Source organism: Piliocolobus tephrosceles, chromosome 12, assembly GCF_002776525.5.
Source record: "Piliocolobus tephrosceles isolate RC106 chromosome 12, ASM277652v3, whole genome shotgun sequence".
Lineage (NCBI taxonomy): Eukaryota > Metazoa > Chordata > Mammalia > Primates > Cercopithecidae > Piliocolobus > Piliocolobus tephrosceles.
Window position 1 is genome coordinate 123,661,242 of NC_045445.1, and position 9,703 is coordinate 123,670,944.

Consider the following 9,703-nt stretch of genomic DNA (forward strand, 5'->3'; position numbering starts at 1 on the left):
CACTCTGTTGCCCAGGCTGGAGTGCAGTGGCACCATCTCGGCTCACTGCAACCTCCGCCTTCTGTGTTCAAGTGATTCTCCTGCCTCAGCCTCCCGAGTAGCTGGGATTACAGGTGCCCGCCACCATGTCCAGCTAATTTTTTTGTATTTCTAGTAGAGACGGGGTTTCACCATGTTGGCCAGGCTAGTCTCAAACTCCTGACCTCAAATCATCTGCCCGACTTTAACCTCAAAAGTGCTGGGATTACAGGCATAAGCCACCATGCCTAGCCTTGGATTCTTATTGCAATGGGCTCATAACTGGGCTCCCTGCTCCTGCCCCCGCCTCACTGCCATCTGTTCCTAACACAGCAGTCAGAATGGTCCTTTGAAAACAAGCAGCAGATTGTTAATCATTTGCTCAGAACTCTCCAGAGGTTTCTCTTCTCAGAGACTGTACGTGAAACTGCCGCCTGATATGTCTCTGGCCTGATCTCCCGCAGTGCCTCCCACTCTCCCTTCCCCACCAGCTGGCTCCACACTGCCACGATGGCCTCCTCCTTTCCTGAGACCTGTTGCGTGGGTCCCTTCGGACTGAAAGGCAGAGTTCTCACAATGGCTGCCAAGGCCCTCCGTGGCATAGCCCTCTGTGCCTTCTCTGGCAACCTCTTCCTAACCCCCCTCCCTCAGCTCCTCCCCTCCCTCAGCTCTTCCCCACCCGTCAGTCCTGGAGGCAGCTGCAGTGCCCTGCCTGCGCTTCCTGGGTGTGCGTTCCATGCTCCTTTCTTGGGGTGCTCTGTCTGGAGTCGCTGCCCTCTGATTTCCATTCACCTGGTCCCTCCCCTCATCTCTTCCAGGTTCTTCGCTCAAGAAGCGTTTTCTCAGTGGGGCCTTCCCTGAGCACCCTGTTTGCAATAGCAGCCGCCCTGCCCCCAGCCCCACTTGCCATCCTCTCACCCTCTTTTTCTCACAGACCACAGATCCATCTGACATACCATATTTTGTTTATTGTGTGATTCCTCCTCATATCTGTGAAGGTATGAGGTCAGGGGTTTTGTTTTCTGTCACCCCTCCAGTCCGTAGATCATGGCTGCTTGCCTGGCTATCAGAGACACTCAGTTAAATTTTGTGGATGGAAGAAAAGAAGGGAAGAAGGAAAGAGTGTTAAGAACCAGCAGTAGCCGGGCACGGTGGCTCATGCCTGTAATCCCAGCACTTTAGGAAGCCGAGGTGGGTGGATCACCTGAGGGCAGGAGTTCAAGACCAGCCTGACCAACATGGTGAAACCCCGTTTCTACTAAAAATACAAAATTAGCCATGCATGGTGGCAAGTGCCTGTAATCCCAGCTACTTGGGAGGCTGAGGCAGGAGAATTGCTTGAACCTGGGAAGCTGAGGTTGCAGTGAGCCAAGATCAGGCCACTGCACTCCAGCCTGGGTGACAGAGCGAGACTCTGTCTCAATAAAAAAAGAACCAGTGGTGACTGTACTCTTCTGTCACTGCCCCTGAATGTCACTCAGTTCCTTACTATACATAGTCTTGGACAACATGGGATGTGGTACGAGTGTAGGTTTGTGGGCTCAGGAGTTTTGGGGTAGTGGCTCTCCTGCCTGCCTTACCTTTTTGTTTTGCTGCTGTCTCAGATGGTGAAGTTAACAGATGCCTTCTCTCCAATTTCTCTTTAGAAGCAGATGTTCCAAGAGAGGAGCAGCCGGATGCTGCAGGCCTTATCCCCGAAGCAGAGCCCTGTGAGCAGCCCAACCCGGAGCCGGTCCCCTTCCCGCTCCCCATCGCCCACCTTCTCATGGCTTCCACTCAAAACCTCACCCCCTTCCTCACCCAAAGCAGCCTCAGCCTCCATCAGCAGCATGAGTGAGGGGGATGAGGATGAGAAGTAGAGGCTGCTGGCAGGCAAGAGCCGCACCACGCAGGATGAGGGCGAGGGTCCCAGGGTTGCCTGGGTGATGTTTGAAGGGTAATAGTCACAGGAGCTGCAGCTCAGCAGAGAGACCCTGAACTCTGCTAAGGGAAGGTCTTGGGACCAGTTCTCTCTCACTCTCCATACAGCTCAAGAGTTGGGCAAGGTGCAGAGATTTCCGGCCGGACAACCTACACAAAACTTAGCGTCATCTAGAATCACTCTAACCTTGCTAAGGAAGGATGCAGAGTTCCCTAAAGAGACTTGCACTGATGGGGTGACTTCTGCTTTTGTCCTTCCACCACCCCCACCAAGTAAACCACCTGTGGAAGCGGCTGTTCCCTCAACCTGCTACTTCTGCGTCCATAAGGGTCCTGCACGTTGCCTCCCACCACCCCAGCTCTGTCAGAATAAAATTGTTTCCAATAGAGGTGGCAAAGTGCTTCTGAAATAGTCGAGTTAAAGACAAATTCCAACCTTCTCAGTCCAGCCACTGAGACGTGATGTTGGAACGCATCAACTCCTTCCAGTTCCATGAATGTGGCTCATAGACAAAGCCTTGTTTTAGGCCAGTTATAAAAGGTCATCTAGTGTGAACCTTAACTTTTTATTCAAAGGACAGTTTTGTCAAGAACTCCACGTAAGGCCTGATGTGCTCCTGGTTGTACTTTCTCATCACTGGTTTGACTTCATTGTTTTGCAGAAATTACCTTAATCTGTGGGAACTGCAACAAAGAAAAACTTCCTAATATATGAAAAAGAGGAGCTGCTTTGCTTTGGCTCCAGGTTTAGCAGACAAGAAATGTCTCCTGAAGCTTCTCCTTAAAGGATGCTATTATGGAATGGCTTTTCCCATTTCTGACCGGTTAACGGTTTCATAGACCTCAAGTAACAGTTTGAGGTATCAAACATAGTATACCGATAGGGGGTGCTGCCTGCACGTATCTGTTCTATATATGCTCCAATATGCCATCCCCGGGTGTATCCCATGTGCAATGTGAGTATATAGTGGTGGCATTTTATAATAGACCCCACTCCTGCGCTCCACCGTAATACTCCTCTGAAATCCTTGGTCTCAAGAACCATCTGTTCTCTTGTGACTTGGGCACTTTGTCAAGCTCATTCCAGATTCCTGTGGAAACGTTTTATCCCGACCAGGAAATTAGTATGTTGTTCTTGTGACCTCCTATAACATTTTTGGGTGAAGAAGAACTCGGAAGACTTTTTACAGAGAACTGTGGGCTCAGTTATGATCTCAGCATCTGAGTGGTCTAGGTAGTATCACCATTATCTCTGGCCCTAGGTTTGCCAAGTGGGATGAGGACTCTAAGTGTTCCTGCTGAGTTGTCTGAAATTCCTGCTCCTTAGTCACCTGTGTGAAATGAGCAGGGAGAGTTAAGGTCTAGAACCAAACTCTTTGGGTTGTTGTATGGGTATGCCAGTAAAGTCAGAGACAGAGCTGGGGTCTGACTGAATAGAGGCCCAAACCAGCGACTTGTAGGCAGAGCCCAGAATCTCTTGTGATAGAAATACCCCTTTTCAGAGGCCTTGGGAACCAGCCTTCTAGGTGACAAGGGGGCAACCAATGAACGAAGGCGGCATGTGTTTCCCCTTTGTGTTGGGGTTGAACTACCCCCTATTCACCTGGAGATGAGTGCTGTCCACTGGGAAGCAAAACTATGAGGCTTAGCTGGCTTTGAACCTCTTTGTTCTTGGCACTTTCCTTCTCCAGGACTCTGGGAAGCACTCATGTGGGACAGACAGCTGGCAGGAACATGGCATGTGAAGAAGAAAACGTCTTTTTGCAGTGAAGGGCCACCCAGAATATTGCTCTTCTGAGAGGGACAAGGGCCCCGTTCTTCCATTGTGTCCATTTGGTCTCCACCTTCCATCACGCACTCAGGTCAAACCATGCAAGTCTGCCTACCATTTGAGTTAGTTAGCACTTGTACCAGTGAAGGATGAGGCCAACCAGGCAAGGGAAGGTGGTGGGAACAAGGGAAAAGGAGGAAAGAAGTTCCTGGAGGGAGGAAAGGAGGATAAAGAAAATCTGCTCTCATAAAACCATTTCAGGACCTCACTTTATAAGTGAGCTTCTCTTGGGAAGGCCTTTTGTGCCCCTACTCCATGGCCCAGGGCAGATAGATCCACTTTTACCTGAATCCTACACTCTGGAGCAAATAGTGTATCCGGCTGACTATACATTTGCAGGCCTTACACGCCATACTGACAGGTGCCACTTACGTGACTCATCAGATAATGTCACCATTGCTGCCAATTATGGGAAACAACCATTGCTCATTCCAGGGATGAGCCTAAGCCACACATAAATGGGTTCTAAATCTCACCCTCCTAACCTGCGGTGAGCCCCCCCACCCCACCCTCTTGAGGCTGCAAATCTACTGAGAAGGAATGGGGAGGATTCTGCAACCCAACTTTTGATACTTTTTGGCCATCTCTCAGTCTCTCCCAGCCCCTACCCCCACACCACCTCCCTACTCCCAGGCAGAGGCCGGGTTGCACTTTATTAAGGTCAGCTGGTCAACTGTAATGGCCAAGAGTGAGTTGAGGCTGGAATGAGAAATATGCCCCAAGCTTGGAGGGGTAAGCAGGAATGACACAAAGCAAGGAAAGAGATTCTTTTTGCCCTAGTGAGGAAGCTTCAGACTGAGGAGGGCTAGAGGATAGCAACTTAGGACGGCAGAAGAGGGCAGCTTATGAAGAGGGGAGAAAGTGGGACTGAAATTGTGGGGGAGCAGGAGGGTAGTGATTTTCTGCTCGCTTTCTTCCTTTTCTTTTCTTTTCTTTCTCTTTCTTTCTTTCTTTCTCTTTCTTCTTTCTTTCTCTTTCTTCCTTTCTTTCTTCTTCTTTCTTTTCTTTTTTTTTTTTGAGACAGAGTTTTGCTCTTCTTGCTCAGGCTGGAGTGCAATGGCGCAATCTCGGCTCGCTACAACCTCCACCTCCCAGGTTCAAGGGGTTCTGCCTCAGCCTCCCAAGTAGCTGGAATTACAGGCACCTGCCACGTTACAGGCGCCTGCCATGATGCCCAGCTAATTTTGTACGTTTAGTAGAGACTGGTTTTCACCATGTTGGCCAGGCTGGTCTCAAACTCCTGACCTCAGGTGATTCGCCCGCCTCGGCCTCCCAAAGTGCTGGGATTACGGGCATGAGCCACCGCGTCCAGCCGATTTTCTGCTCCCTTTCAAGTGTTAACTCACCCCCTGACAGGTGAAGATGGAAGGGTTCCTTTCACGCACAACCAAGGTTAGCAAATGCCCACGCAGGATGTGGGGTCCCTGCCTCTCTGGTTGCTTCATTTCAGCACTTCTACATTAGCTGCTTATGGGGACCCTAAAATGAACTGGTTACCCCTCCACCAGGTAAGAAACAAGGGTGGAATTGCTGTGCCGTAAGTCACACTGAATGACTTGCTTCCGGCAAGCATGCTTCTACGTGTCGGGACCTTACCAAGGCAAAGGAACGCGAGGCTCAAGAGGAGCAGGACATGAGACACTGGCCTGGCTTCTAACCCGGTCTGAGTGGAAGAGACACAGCTTAGGGATTTGAGTTTTGCTCTTAGGCTACTAGATACTGTGATTTCACCCCCTGGGGGAGGGACAGGAAGAGCACGGATTTATTTTCTCTCCGTGTCTTCAGTACTTATTTTAGCATCTAGTCATACCCCAGGGAGAGATGCGAGACGGTGTCACTGGCTCAGCTGAAGCAGATGAGCCCGTCTCTAGCAGAGATGTGCCTGTTTCTTAGGCATCCGTTCAGCACTAGTCTTGGCCATCAGATTTTTAAAAAAGAAATAGCTCATGAGGCATTTGCAACTTCTCCTCTCTTAGACTTCTTTGTTAGTTTTCTTCTGTTGTGTCACTGCGATGAGTCCAGGGACAAAGCCATAAGTAGAGCATACATACTTAAGACTATGCTGTACATATAAGATAAGACCCGTCTGGGTTAAAGCACGACCTTATGCCCAAGCATTTGCTCTGGTGCTGAATAACGCAAACTACTGGAATCAGCCTCCCCCAACTCCGCGCGCCCCCTGCCCTCCCTGCTCCTATCCCATTCTGGCTCTCAAATGGACCACACCATTCTCAACTCGTTTATAAATAAAGGGATGCAGAATTGCACTTTGGTATGTCACTGTCATGTTTCTTAAAAGTGTGCTGCTGTGTGTTCCTATTTATGAACTCTAGCTCAATGGGGAAAAATATAGGCATTGTAGCAGCTGTCCTGGCCCACTGGCTGGCTCTGCCCAGCTGTGGCCCCAGCACTTCAGAAGGATGTGACTCTGTACCGTACAGAGCAGGGCAAAGCCTTGGAGTTGCCAAAGGCTCCACGTTTGACTTGAAAGCTAGTTAGGAACCGCACCACGTGGAGGGAAGCTCACATGGTGAACCCAGTCAGAACCCTGAATTGTAGGCTCCACTACCAACTGACTTTGTGACCTTGGCCTAACCTTTTCACTTCTTTGGCATCAAGGAAATTATTTCTAAGGTCTCCTTTGCCTGTAAAGGTCTCTGAACGTATGAGGCAGCCTGCATCGCCCCAAGCTTCTCCCAGCTGTGATGCTGTCACTGAACGACCATGAGAAAGTACTGAACTCTCACCGGAGAGGTGGTCTTCCAGTCCCCTGGGGCCTCCACAGCTGATGGCATTGGTGGCTGGTTTCATGCCTTCAGCCTCCGCACTTCTAGCATCAAGATAAAAGGCTCTCGAGTTCCATCCGCTTTTCTTATCTTGTAACTTGACAGAATGCTTCCCAAGTGTACCTAAACTTTGGGAAGTGGCCATTTCAACCACTTTTCCATCTTTGGGGAAAAAAAAGCTTCTTTGATCAGCTAGACGCAGATAGATGGGGGTGGAAGCACTAAATCTGGATCCCAAATGTCAACAGCGAAGGCAGATGTCAATATTCTGAGAACTGTGCTGGTGCCCTCCACTTGCCAAATTAAGGAGATTCCATTAACTCCATCTGGAGAGGTTAGCTTTTTGAAATGACCACAGTTCTGACATTAGCCTCGGGTCCAGAATAAATAAAGCCAGTCTGGTGGTTAGCAAGGGAATGAATTTAAAAATGGAATACCTATTATTTATACACCATATTATTTGGTTTCGCCACATAGATCAAACGCATTCTTGACAGGTTGTATTTCAAGCAACAGTTACAAGTTTCTTCTTGACTTTCATGATGCCTCAGATGTGTTCTCAAGGGGAAAACAATCAGTTACAAGGTGTAATAAAACCCATATTTAAGAACCTTGATATTTGCCCCCAAGAGAATTAGCCTTTGTTAATGAACATAATTTCTGGGGGAAAAGGTACACTATCAAAAATGTTCCCACACACATCACACACACAGTCCTCTTGGAGTCTTCATTGGTTACTGGAGTTGAATGACGACTTCTCCAGGTATTCAGCAGGAACAATTAGATTAAAAGGACTCCCGCAGAGATGCTTTTGAGACAGAGTGTGACAGTACATAAGCATCAAAGTATACTTGGTGGTCAACTTCTTTAAGAAACCATCAAGTTAAAACCAATCAACAGTAAAATCTGAAGATTTCATTAACAGCCCAAATATCTATAGTTAATAGAACCCTTATGTTAGTTTTCGACACTATTATAATTTGTATTCTAGAAAAGGCACCATATTGGCTAAATTTCAGCTGCAGTTGACCAAAATGTGAGAAACTTGGAGAAATGTACAGAGCAGGGTTGACATATACTGTTCCTAGAAACAATTTTTATTTTTATTTTTATTTTTTGACATGGAGTCTCGCTCTGTCACTCAGGCTGGAGTGCAGTGGCAGGATCTCAGCTCACTGCAACCTCCACCTTCCAGGTTCAAGTGATTCTCCTGCCTCAGCCTCCTGAGTAGCTAGGATTACAGGCACTCGCCACCACGCCTGGCTTATTATTATTATTATTATTATTATTATTATTATTATTATTATTATTTGTATTTTTAGTAGAGATGGGGTTTTATCATGTTGGCCAGGCCGGTCTCGAACTTTTGACCTCAAGTGATCTGCCTGTCTCGGCCTCCCAAAGTGCTAGGATTTACAGGCATGAGTCACCACCCCCGGCTTCACCTATAAACAATTTCTATTCTCCTTAACGTTATAATCTTTCTTGAGTGGAGGAGAAATAATTAAGCTGCAAGGTTCCTGTACTCTATTCATAAAGAGTTCTGATGGAGGGATTAGATACAAGTAAAATATTTGATCTGTAACCTTCCATTTAAAAAGAATTGATGATTCTCTACTTGAAAGAGTTGCAGTACTTTACCCTTTCCACAGGGACCTTTTCAACGGACTATACTTGCAAATAACCCTGTCACTCTAAAATGTTCAAGTCCAAGGAAAACTTGTCATCATCTGCCTTGTGCGTAGCAGGACATGACCCATTACATAGCTTGAGAAGATAACCAGTCTTTTTAATCTGTTTGGTGGTCATGTTCCACTGGGAATATGTTGACAAAATGCCATTTACCAGCCTGATCACAGATCCACCTTAATACCACTGAGTCACTGATTCTTTTTCTATTTGTTTCTATATCTGGTACCCAGGGATTAATGATAGATGCAAGAAGTGGAAGAGGTGTGTATTCGTTTTCTACTGCTGTAACAAATTACGACAAACACAGCAGCTTAAGACAACACAAATTTATTAAATTACAGTTCTGAAGGTCAGAAGTCCAAAATGAGCCTTATTGGGCTAAAATTAAGGTGTTGGCAAGTGGCAGCTGTTCCTGTCTGGAGGCTCTAGGGGAGAATCTATTTTCTTGCCTTTTCCAGCTTCTAGAGGTTACCTGCGTTTCTTGGCTCATGGCCCCCTAACATCTTCAAAGCCAGCAGTAGCCAGTCCAGTCTTTCTCATGTCACATCACTCTGACACTGACTCTTCTTTTGCCTCCTCCACTTATAAGAGCCCTTGTAATCACATTGGGCCTATCCAGATAACCCCAGGAGCATTTTCCTATTTTCAGGTCATCAGCAATTTCATCAGCAACTTTAATTCCTTCTTCGTATGTAATACAACATATTCCTAGGTTCTGAGGATTAGGATATGGACATTTTTTGGGAACCATTATTTTGTCTAACTCAAGGTGACTGAGGACAGTGGTCACAAACCCTTGAATCTTTTCCCAAGTCCTGACAGAGTTGAGGAGCAGTAACTCTCATGCAGATAGAGATAATTTCTTCTTTTTACCACTCTTATTTAACAAAGTTCCTATTTAACAGCTACCAGTGATGACCTTGCTAAAATGTTTGAGTTTTGATGTCCACAAGAGAAGCATGGGCCAGGTGCGGTGGCTCATGCCTGTAATCCCAGCACTTTGAGAGGCCGAGGTGGGCGAATCATTTGAGGTCAAGAGTTCGAGACCAACCTGGCCAACATGGGGAAACCCCATCTCTACTAAAAACACAAAAATTAGGCATGGTGGCATGCGCCTGTAGTCCCAGCTACTCGGGAGGCTGAGGCAGGAGAATCGCTTGAACCTGGGAGGTGGAGGTTGCAGTGAGCCGAGATCATGCCACTGCACTGCAGCCTGAGAGACAGAGCAAGACTCTGTCTAAAACACACACACACACACACACACACACACACACACACGAGAAGCATGGAATAGATATAATGGGGATATCTGACCCAAAGGAACCTGCTCCCTGGTCCATGAGGAGAGGAACTGTTGAAACCTCAGATCATGCCACTGCACTGCAGCCTGAGAGACAGAGCAAGACTCTAAAACACACACACACACACACACACACACACACACACACACACACAC

At 47.4% G+C, this 9,703-nt stretch overlaps 1 protein-coding gene across 1 annotated transcript in view; it reads left to right on the forward strand.

The window, feature by feature from the left end:
- PCYT1B (phosphate cytidylyltransferase 1, choline, beta) overlaps positions 1-2,325 on the forward strand; it is an 86,905-nt gene extending 84,580 nt beyond the window's left edge. Inside the window, exon 8 of the mRNA XM_023202587.1 lies at positions 1,665-2,325. Within this exon, the coding sequence (XP_023058355.1) occupies positions 1,665-1,877 (213 nt within the window). The 3' untranslated portion in view covers positions 1,878-2,325. The remainder of the gene's footprint in view (positions 1-1,664) is intronic.
- The last annotated feature ends 7,378 nt before the right edge of the window (positions 2,326-9,703 follow it).